The sequence below is a fragment of the Sceloporus occidentalis genome, unplaced genomic scaffold (assembly GCF_023333645.1).
Source record: "Sceloporus occidentalis isolate IW3139 unplaced genomic scaffold, rSceOcc1.0.p SCAF_302, whole genome shotgun sequence".
Taxonomy (NCBI): Eukaryota; Metazoa; Chordata; class Lepidosauria; order Squamata; family Phrynosomatidae; genus Sceloporus; species Sceloporus occidentalis.
This window is the reverse complement of record NW_028317282.1, coordinates 2,728-14,996: the sequence shown is the minus strand read 5'-3', so window position 1 is coordinate 14,996 and position 12,269 is coordinate 2,728. Positions and strand designations below refer to the sequence as shown.

The following is a 12,269-nucleotide window of genomic DNA, read 5'->3' as shown; positions in this document are numbered from 1 at the left end:
CTAGTGGTCATTTCAAACATTCACTCAACAAACAATTCACATTAATTAACCCAACAGAAGAAAGTCTCCCTCCTTGTTTCAGGGACATAGGACCCACATTGTGTCGGTTGGTTATAATATAGTTGAATGACAATGAGTGATAAGCTTATGGCTTGCAGGGTAAAAAATAGGTATTAATGTCTTGGATAACCACCGCCTTGTACTCTGTGGGATAAAGTTTTTGCACACTTTTAATATCTGACCCATTTAGAGTTAATAGATACAGAGAGATGTGTGGTTGAGATTATTGGCCAGCAGAGGGAGCTCTAACACTAGAATGTTTATAATTGTAAGTCGCTTTGAATGTATCACTTAACAATTAACCTATTATTGCACGGTTGCCGGCAGGTTACATTTATTCCGGGATGACAATAGTCTAGTCCATACCAGGATTCATTTCATTTATTGATAGAGCTCCAGCAAATTCTGTACCGTTCTTACAATAGGGAGAGAGTGGATCTTACTGATAACATTAAAATTGGCAATATACAATTTACCAATAATATTACAATAAATCAACACATTGTGGCACAAAAACGTCAAAGGAAGGTGCTTGTTTTGTGAGCTTACAATCTATACTTTCAGTTGAAACCTGCAAAGCAAGGTCTGGAGGGTCCCTCCAGTGAAGTACCTCCAGTGCTCTATACAATGATGTTGGTCGGTTTGACAAAACCTGTTTTTATGTCATTTTGTCCCAATAATCTCTCTTTATCTGCAGACCTGGAGCCGCCGTTGCTGTCAGTCATGTGATATTTTGGGTGACTTTCCCGGCACACACACCACACTGAGCTGATGCTTTATGGCAATGCTAATGAAGTCCGCTCCTCCATTGACTTTCAGTAGTCAGAGAGTCTGGCAGGGTAATTAAGGCTGAGCCATTCCATTGTTCCTCACAAACAGCTTGATAAGGAGTCGGGGGGGGGTTGTCTAGTAGATCGGGGCTCAGATAACAGAGCGAAAACTCATACAAATGTCTGATATCCAGCTGGCTGAAAACATTATATTTTGGGGCAAAAATTATAACTTGTTTAAGAAAGAAAACAACCAAATATTTGAAGACTAATTTTTAATCTGATCTGATAAGCGAAGAGTCGTCTCTGCTGTTCAGATAAATTATTATTGTCAGCCTCTATGAGATGGTTTTATCTCGAGCTCAGATAACACATCAGCTTTAGACATCACACCGGTTGCAGACCAGTCATTTCCCGTGAAAATAGCTTCCTGTTATCATTACATTTCACGATTCTTGAAAATTAAAGCAGAACCAGCGACCATTTGAAGAGGGGGGGGTACACGTCCCTCCGTCCTAACGACGAGGGCCTCATAATCCATCAGGAGTCTCGCAATCCAGATATTTAGCGAACCAAAGTTCATCGACACCGGCTCGATGTTGGCTTCAGAACATGGGCGTCATGAAACGTAAAGAGTTAATTGGCAGCGTTCTACCCGTCCACATTATCTAGAGAGAGATTAGATATGAAATGATCTCAGATGTTCACCAAACAGGATGTAATGTCAAAAATATATTAAAATAACAGTAAAAAAAAAACATTTTAAAAAATCCTTAATTAAACGGTTGGTTGATATCGGTGTTGGCGCATCGCACCCGCCAGCTTGACGTCATCGAGCAAGTTGAGAAAGTTCCGGTCAAAAACTTGTCTGTACGCTGCTTTCCCATCATCGACTGTTGAAGAGTAACAAGGTATTCCAGAACGTTCCATGAGAAGAAGTCTCTTTTGGGCAGTCTGTAAATCTACCTAAGATTCCACCTCCTAGATGTTTAAATCGGGGGCGGTGAGATTCCTCGTAGACCTCTTGCGGCTGCCAAAGCACCACAAGGGTCCACACCACGGAGATCTCCGCTCCTGTGTCGAAGAGTTGCTTGGCAGGTGGAGGGTCTGTCTCTAATCTGCCTCTCCCACCCTAGACACTTCCCTGAGCATGATGGCACGGCTGATGCCTTCCGCCTGCTACTGTACCGAGGGTATTAGTGTCACATTTCTTAATGTATTCTGTTGGGCTCCTTGCCAGACAAGCTGGAATGCCGAGGAGAAGTCTCTGGAACGTGTTGTGATAACTCTCTCTCGTACATAGAAACAACACTCGGACCATGACGACCGAGAACAGGAGCTGTACCAGAATATAACATAGAAACATAGAATCTGCTGGCAGATCGGCCCCTGTCGGCCCCCGTCTAGTCGCCCGTTCCTCCTGCTGTAAAGACTCAAACCTTAATCAGTCGTTGGTCTCGTCTTAGATTCAGGAGCCGTATGTCTATCCCACGCATGTTTAATACCCTCACTGTATTACCCTCTACCACCTCTGCAGGGAGGCTGTACCGCTTATCTACCACCCTCCTGGTAAAGTAAAATAAATTCTGGAATAGGTTTTCCTAACACGGGAGCGATTTCACATCACACGCCATAGCTTTCGTATATATTCTCACTTCTCCTTCTTGCCTCCTTACAATGCTTCAAAGCCCATGGCTGGTAACTGGTTAATTGGGAGCGGTGGGCTCTCCGGCTTCTCTCCCTCCTATCCACATTGTGCTATTGGCTATTGGTGTCAGACACAGCCTACGCTGTCACTTCTGGTGAGGACCAGGAAATTGATGGGACCGAGGGAGAGAAGCCAGCTGCTGCGTGCGCGATCAGAACGCTCATCGGAGGAGACCGCGCTGATCGCGCACAAAGAGCGTCCCGAGAACTCAACGAAGAGGGATGGAGTGAAGCAGAAGACGCGTAGAGGTGGAATTATCATTGTGTCTGTCTAGGGGGGGTGAGTAAAATATTCACAATAATATAATAAATATTATAATATTTGGGTTTATTTCTTCTGGATTACGCAATTGATAAAAACCCGCAGAAACTGGAGAGAGAGAGACAGCTTAGCAAAATCGCAGCTTGCAGAATAAACCCCCTAACGACTTAAAACGAGACCCTGGGAACCACGGGAACTTTACGCTGAATTCTGCAGAAGGTCCAGGAACGTTCTGGCCAAGTTTTCCTCTGTGAATAGGCAAGCTGATTATGGTCTGGCTCAATAGTTTGTTTTTTTCTTGAGGTCTGTTGGAAAGACCTCGCTGAAGGAGTTCAGATTTAGGGTGATGGGGGGTGACAGGGTGGTCTTTCTTAATTGCCCCCCCCACACCCCCACCCCGACAATGGGCTTCTTCAATCGCTCTGTTTTGAGGTTGTTCCATGGTTCTTATAGGGCTCTGTCCATCATAGTGTTAAATCCGCATCGATAAAAATCATATTAGTAAATGGGTTTAATTAACTCTTTGATAACTGAGCCTCGAGAACGTAATCAGATTAACCCCCCCTTGTTAGAAATGAAACTGATTTGTTTAAGTTTTACAAATCGACTACAAGGAGTGAGACGTTCCTCGATTTAACTGATGAGGGCAGATCAGGGGATCCCTGACAGATATTATTATTATTATTATTCTATGATGATTAGCCTTATGGAATTAGTGTTCTGCTTACCGGTCTGCGTTAACATGACACCGAGCGCTGACAAAACCTTTTCGGGTCCATTATTAACGAAAATCGACAGATGTTTAATTTATAAGAGAGGATTTTCCAAAATAAAATAATTTCCACGTGAAGGTTGCAGATAACCTGATATTTTGTATTTAAAAAAAAATATTACCCCCCACAAAAAAAATTCAGCTCCCATTAAAAGGGGGTAATAAATAATTACATTCAGGGGTACGACAAGTTCAGATTGATTCTTCTAGTGATGCACAGATAAAGAAGACATAGGCAGCAGGGACAAGAATGATTTGCCCCGAAAGAGATGCAATATTCTTCATTACCACCATAATAATATTATTATTTTTATTATTATTATTATTATTATTATTATTATTTTATTATTATTATTTTATTATTTTTTATTGATTTATTATCTGGATTTTTACTGATTGGGCATTGAAATCCTCGAAACGTTGTACTCATTTTTTGACTTCATCAGCCCAGTCTCACTGATCATTGAAAGATGTCTTAAGATTCCCCGTTGTACAGCACTGCGGTATATGATGGCGCTACAGAAATCAATCAATTATACGAATAATTCATTATCGACCAGCTAATAATTTAGAATTCCGAAGGGATGCATATATATATATATATACCCCATTCTTTGCGATAACCCTCATTAAAGCTCTTCCCTTCTAGTGATGATGTCACCGATTAAGTCACGTTAGGATTAGGTCACTCTTATCAGGCTGTGACAATAAGAGTTAATTAATCTAGTTCCTCGTAGAGTCTTTCGATTCCGCTTAACGCAGTCAATTTAAATACTGTGACATCTGGCCCCCGTCTCCTTATAAACTCCTTTTTTTCGCTTCATCGGGGCTTGTAGGTGAAAGGTAACAGGTGAAGCATCCTCAGAAGCCGACGGGTTTACGACTCAATTAGAGAACACGACAAAAGCCGAGGTCAATGTCTAATTCCAGTCTTTGCACTGTATTTCTGCCCAAAAATATTATATGACCCATGACACAGGATACATACATGAAAAAAAGACACCCGTTCTTCAAGGTCAACCTGAAGACATCGCCTTGTGATTATAAGACATGGGATTTAATGGGGAGGAAAAAATATTAACCCATATTTTGAATATATTATTATATTATAATATAATATAAAAATATATATATACAAATATATATCTATATATATTTATATATTTTCTAATATTTTTTTAAGATTAATAATAACCCTTTAGTTGGAATTAACAAATCTGTGTTTTCTGGGTTTTTTCCCCATTCTTATTTATTTATTTATTTATTTATTTTTTACCGCAAAATACTTAACTGATTCTTTAATACCAAAAAATTAACTTTTACAAAATACTTGGTTTTTTTCTTCCAAAATTAAAGTATTGTTCAACCTTAAATGTTAGAATATAATTATTATAAATATTGTTAATAAAATATTCACATTGAATAAAGTATCTTATTTTATAATGAAATTATATTACTAACACTAAATATATATTTACAGACTGAGGAGTGTTAGGATTTTTTGATTCTATATTATAATATTCAAATATATATTATGAATATCAAACACATAATCGTAAATAAATCCTAGAAATTAATTCGAGCTTCAAATTTCATTACTAATTTGTTAGCCCTTCCTACAGAATGAATATATAGCAAACCTCGTGCATCATATTTCTTTTCTTCTATTTAAAAAGGGATATTTTAGGTTGGAGGTGAGATCCCGTTTACTTTTCCCCTACTGTTTTTAATCCATTTTGCTGTGCAGATGTAATAGAAATGAAGATGAGGTCACAGCGTGCGGCGGCAAATCAGTGTCCATATCCCATACACTTGTCATCGGGGGTACTTGTGGGACCTGTCGTGTCCTGCTGCCCCCCAAGATCTGCTGCCACAGGCCTTCACCTTGTTGTGGCTATCATTGCTTTATTATTTTTTTCCCATTATTATTATTATTATTCATTAATAATATATATATTTTATTATTATGTTTTTTTTAATTTCTTATTATTATGATTATTATTTATTATTATTGTTATTATTATATCATCAGGATTTATAAAAAAAAAAAAAATTCTTAGTGGCTAATGTCCTTAAAACCTTGACTTTTCCTTGACATCTGATTGTCAGCGACAGAAAACCATAAATTAACCCATTACGCCAATTCTCCGGGACCAGGAAAGTCCCAGTTGAATATAAGATGATCTTAACAAAACTAGCAGTGCTCAATACACACGATGTGGTATCTCCATTCTTCGTTCCATGGTCTGTTGGTCTTGAGGTGTTCCGTAAATACATTTAAAAAAAACAAAAAACCATTGAATTGTCATATCTAAAGGCAAAGGTATTGGAGAATTTTAAAATCCATACATTTTACAGAACGTATCCAAACCTCTGCCTATCATTTTCCGAACGCAATATTTTACGACATTTTTCTCAGCTTACAAAATGGTTCTTTCTGCTCAATTACCCCCAAACATAACATTCCGTCTGATTTTACGATGGGCGCCTTCCGCGCAACAGAAGGACGATCGAGTAACCAAAACGATACAGATCCGGGGGCTCGGCGTTTTACTTCAAGTGGAATGAAAACAGTTTCTCCAATGTCTACAACAGAGGTGTAAATTGCTCTTTAAAAAACACATTACTATTATTTGTATAGTCTTTGTTTACACTTTCAGTGGAAATGGTTAACGTCTCGCCTGTAGGAGAGGTCATCAAAAGTGTCTTAAATAGACCTAGACACAAGATAAGAGACATTTTGGGCTCAGGGATAGGGGTGATGTACCCCTCGGTCTCCCCAAATTTGAAGAACTTGAGTTGACAATGATGTCATTTTTTTAAGAAGAAAAAAACAGAATATTCGTAATGCATTAAAATAACGCTAAAACAAGGTGAAATCTGTGATTAATAATGTATATTTATGGAGACATTACCACAGCAGAGATTTTCTCCCACAGTAAATAGTGAAGGGTGAAATGGTAGAGTGTTAGAATGAACCTTCGGTGAGGAGGTGGTTTGGGGAAGGCTGGTGGGACATGGCAAATCCTGACAACCACCCCACTTAGACGGGGAACCAACAAGCACCACGAAGAAGACAAACTAGACAAGACAAAGGGTCAAGGCAGACACTACAGGTTTTGAGTTTAGTTTCGAGAAGTTGGGAGGCATAAGACATCTTCTGGAACAATGGGAATTCCACAGCCAATAACCACGGGATCAGAATACAATGTGACAAGAAGTGAGACCCACCAATCAGAAGTAGAACCAAGAGAAAATTTGAGCACATAGATGCATTTATGGAATCATCAAGTGTGCATGTGATGCAACGACAATAATAAGGCACGAGTATCTTGTCGAATTGGCAACAAAACTGAAATAATAGTGGGAAACAGGACCTTCTTGACCCATGGTCATCATGTTGGGGTGAAGGGGGTGTCTCCAAATGGACAGGATTGAATGTATATAGTTGATTGCATCCTCAGCAAATCCACTAATTAAATCCCAGCTTTCATCGGTGTCCTGAGATGACTTTCCATTGACAACATCACAATGAGGACCTGACTCGATGGTCACGAGGCCGCCAGCCCTTATCGACCTGTTCCATTGTCATTGTCGGCAAAGCGCACGCTAATTGAAAAGAGCTGAGAAGTCTTGTGTCTAATGGTTTTTTAAACGTGGATAAGATACCCTGGTTATACATCCTGTTTGACTTGGGTCAAAGCCATGAGTGAAGCCAACTTGTGTGTTGCAGGCGTGGAGAAGATAATTTAGACTTTCAGCTTGGATTGTTGGGGCTGGATAAGCAGGATGAATCAGGAAACAATGGGAATCCATAAAGCTGAATATCATTTAGTGAATGGCCCTCTTTATCAAAACTGGATTTGCTCTACACTGATAAAAATCGTTCTGTTGTACTGAAAGCTGTCAGAAATTAGCCTCATGATTTATACAACTGCGATATCCCAAGTCAGAGGTCAAATGAACAAAGACCAATTGTGTCTGGTGATTAAAGGGGCAATAAAGAGGGTTGGGGGATTTGTGAAGTCCAAATCTAATAAGTAAACCTGCCGCTGTATATCTTTATGTAGTTCCTAACTTTTTTCGGTATCGATACAACTCTAGAGGGAAACTTTTCAGCCAAATTCCAAAGGAATAGCTCTCATCTTCTCCAGATGCCTGGGAGACGTAAACTTATCCAGAATTCTTATTGTGTATATGTGAAGGTGTTGGTTTTGCTGTTGTTCTGTTGATTGAGGAGCTTCATGTCAAAGTTGAAGACACGTTTGCGTTTGTTACATTATATGCGGGGCCATGTTTGAGGTTATTGTTGGGTAACTTTGGCCGGAAAGTTGTTCTATTAGACCGACCATCGTCTTCACCCATCCGGTTGGGTGATAGCAGCGATGGTCCAAGAGTGTTTAATGACCTATTGAGCACGCGTGTGCGTCGACCAACAAATATTTGTATCACAAAGCTGTGGAACCGTCGCGTTTTAGCTGTCACAGTCGGCAGATGTAACGATCTGTTTTCAACACATGAAACCAGACAGTTGATTGCATTCCGTCAACAGCTTTCATAATCCTCTGAAGGACTTTTATGGAAGCTCTCCAAACCAACTGCTCCGCTGATAGACTCTTTCGAAACGAGCAGATGTGATCGATTATATCTCGACTGAAGTCTACAAGTATTAACAGGACTTAAGGCTCATGCAGCGTGTCTGGTTGGCCAGATGGGGCCCTGATGACCATCTCCTACGTGCACCTTCAGAGCAAATTGATCTTTGGTGGTCTGGTCCATTAATGGAAAATGGTGTTTCCTACATGATGGTGCTGGCGAGGTAAAATTAAATTAATCCAAGATGGCACCATGCTATAGGACATGAAACGCACATTACCACAACGATGTTCTTTGTTCCAAATCCATCATTGTTTCTTCTTATAGAACGATACCCAACTTCTTCTCCAAGGGAATTTGATGGTATCCTGGGTCAGGGCACTGAAAATAATCATTTCTATTCTTTATTTGCTCAAGGCTAAAGACTACTCAGATGTAACCCAACATGTGTATTAATTATACAGATTCCATGTTAATAAAAACAAAAGGGGAGAAATAATAGTTACGGTAACTTGAGTTAAGTAAACAGATTATGTCTACAAAATCCGACGTATTAATCACGAGTCTCCCCAGCTTTGGGTTTGTTATAAACTACGTTGGAAAGACGTTCTACTCTATTTCTGTGTTTATTCACGATTATAAACCATCTCATCGTGCGAGATCCAGAAAGTGGACGGAAGAATATTAGGTTTCCAGAGAGAGTGGAGTTTCGACATTTCTCACGGCTGCGGTAGCCCAATTCGACCCGAAAAGTGATGGCGCGATGGTCATATAATTTAGTGAAGGGTGAACCACTTCTGCTGGCAGGCTCTTCCACTTATCTACCACCCGAACCATGCCATTCACACATTTCCATGTCTTTATGTCGAGAGGAAGCATGGAAGTTTATTTTTAAAGATTACGTTCCTCATTTTTGGGGTAATTTGCGTGGCTTTGATTATTTTTTTTTTCCTGATCTCGATTTAGGAACGGCGCGTGGATCAATTTCCAGCAAATTCTGGACAATTTCCAGCAAAATGATAACATTGAGACAACCTTCAGGAAATGTTACATGTGAGAAAGAGAGTTAATTCTGCCCGAGAGAGGAAATATTATGTTTCCCATAATGGCGCGAGTCAAATTACAGATGCCACGTAAATGTTTAAAAGGATTAGAAGCAGCTGAGAACAAATCCAGACTGGAACGGGTTAATATCGAGATAACGGACATTCTTCGCATTTATATAAGAATCCTGGGAAATGGGAAACAAGGATTATTAGATTATTTTCCCCGATACGGCCGGAGGAGCTTGATCGCTGATTTTCACGTCTTCCTTTTTTACTCCACTTGATCTTTTTTAGGGAAGATCGATAAAACACATTATTTGCTAAATAAAAATCTCCATTAAACACCTTCCTCTCCCAGGTGAAGTCAATTTATTTACAATTAAGTCATGGAAATAGCAGAAATGTCATTATCTTCCGCTAACTAGTTGTCATAAAAAATTATATTTCTTGTATCGGATCAAAAACTAGTTTTTATAAATGTTTTGCTGTTTTTTCGCTTTCTAACCCAGTTGTAGTTTTTGCCCCATAATATGATGTTTTCAGGCAGCTACATATCAGCCGTTTGTATGATTCTCGCTCTGTTATCTGACCCCCAAATCTACTAAACCTCCCGACTCCTTATCATACTGCCCTTGGGAAACAATAGAATGCCTCAGTCTTAATCACCCAGCCAGACACTCTGACTAATAAAAGTCTATGGAGGTTTGGACTTCATTAGCATCGCCATAAAGCATCAGCTCATTTTTTTCATGGGATTTTCCTTTTAATGGAATTCCATGTAAGATTCACAGGGCTCTGTACCAAGTTTTCTGTTTGATCCAACTGTGTTCCCGTGATGTCACTGAAGTCTCTTTTATCCCAAGGTCCATCGCCAAGCTTTATACTTCAACTCTTACCCCTTAAAGGAATCACATGATGGTCCCGGTGCAAACTCGATGAGCCGCTTATGGTTCGGCTTCAAACAGAAGCATGTTTGCATTTTATTTGGCAGGATTATTTTATTCTCGACATCACGAACGTTTACTTGAAGGTCAAAAACCTGCTTCCTGCTTCCTCTAACCACTTATGGGTCCTTCGGGTCGTCGTGTGAACAGACCTGTGTGCCAACCGTCCTGTTTAAAGCGAGGAAGGAAACTCTAGAGAAAAAGAGATCACATTTATAAAAGAAAAGGGAAAAAAACGGCCCAAAAACACAAAACATACAACGGTGAATAATGATGGGTTTTCAGCAGTGGGTGAAGAACGTTGAAGGATTTTCTTTTATCTTTTTGCCATTTATATATACATGTTCCTTGGAGAAGATGAGACGACAGTGTAGCTGGTTCAGGCATCTAGGGAATGAGGAATCCAATTACGATGGAGACCCGAGATGGAGCGACGTATGTGGAATATAATCACGATTATGCATACTTAGTAGATAAGCCCCATCTCAATTGCTTTCCTTTGCTTGTTTTGTAAAAGTGAGTTATCTCTCCGTTATATATTAATCCAATGTTTATTTAATTAGATGTGTAGGAACCCATTGTACAGCGCCATGGAATATGATGGCACTACGTGAGAAACGTGACAGGAATGATATGCCCACAAATATCTCCTGGCGTTATGGCATTGATGGTTAATGCATGATGGCATTGCTGATCCGTTAGAAAGACAGCATAAAATAAGTGAAAAAATGGTAAAATGACAACACGTTTCTCGATTTTTCATTTTGTTTTAATTAACATGTTCCATCTCTTTTATTTTTGCACAGGATATGAGTTCATCATCATGGCCCCAACAGCAGCTCAGAGGAACATGCACTTGACCGTGTACATCATCACCCTACTCACCGGTGTCCCGTCTAACCTCGTGGCCCTCCACGCGTTGATTGAAAAGCTCCGCACCAAGGCGACACCCAACACTGTCTTCCTCCTTAACCTGACTATCTCTGATTTAGCGTTTCTGGCTTTTCTTCCTTTCAAGGTCACCGAGCTCCTCCAAGGTCAATGGAAAATGCCCTCCTTCCTTTGTCCGCTTAGTGGACTCATCTACTTCAGCACCATCTACTCCAGCACGCTGTTCCTCACCGCCGTGAGCGTAGAGAGGTACCTCGGCGTAGCCTTTCCCCTAAAGTACAAACTCTACCGTAAGCCCAGTTGTGCTGTGGCCATCAGTTGCTTCCTCTGGGTCTGCTCCTTTGCCCATTGTAGTATTGTCTACATCACAGAGTATCACCAGCCTTCAAACTCGACCGAAAGGTCCCTCTGCTACAACAACTTCACCACCAAACAGCTGGAGGTCCTCCTGCCTTTCCGTCTCGAACTGGGGATCGTTCTGTTCTGTTTCCCATTTCTAGTTACCTGCTTCTGCTACGGCAGCTTCGTCAAGATCATTGTCTCTTCGTCTCACATCCATCGAGAGAAAAAGCAAAGGGCCATCGGTCTGGTATTAACCACCCTAACCGTGTTTGCCATATGCTTCGCCCCGTACAACGTTTCTCATTTGGTTGGGTTCGTACAGAGAAAGAACTTGGACTGGAGAGACGAAGCCTTGCTTCTTAGCACTTTCAACGCTAGTTTGGACCCGATCATTTTCTACTTTTCTTCCACGGCTGTACAGCATTCCTGCAAGTGTTGCTTGATGAGGCTGAACATTTGCCGGTCCCAACAAACTCTACGCAAGATCGTGAATAAGCAGAAAATGAAATCGGCTCCCCAGCAGGTCTCAGACAACCAGATCCATGGTTCTAATCTCTGACATCTGATGGTTATTTATTAATTACAATATATTTAAGAATTGTTGGGATGCCATGATCATCGATGGAAATCTTCTGGGTTTTCTGTCTGTTCTAGTATTGTGCTTGTTAGACTACACCAGTGGTTCCTAACCCAGTAATCAAGGCACACCGATGGTCATGGCTTTTCTAATCTCCCCATTGGAATAGAATATGGCGGATACTAAATCCTACTCTGTTAATGTTCTTTATGGACTATGTAACTCTTGAAGACTGGGTTCATCCGAACTCTCATTATCGTTATTGCTACATCTATTACAAAACCAATTACTAAGTGACGTAA

The 12,269-nt window shown here is 40.3% G+C and overlaps 1 protein-coding gene across 1 annotated transcript; it reads left to right on the top strand.

The window, feature by feature from the left end:
• The first annotated feature begins 11,007 nt into the window (after positions 1 to 11,007).
• LOC149275006 (free fatty acid receptor 2-like) lies at positions 11,008 to 11,949 on the top strand. Its single transcript, XM_089504958.1, has one exon. It carries the CDS (start codon positions 11,008 to 11,010, stop codon positions 11,947 to 11,949), a length of 942 nt encoding a protein of 313 aa, XP_089361084.1.
• The last annotated feature ends 320 nt before the right edge of the window (positions 11,950 to 12,269 follow it).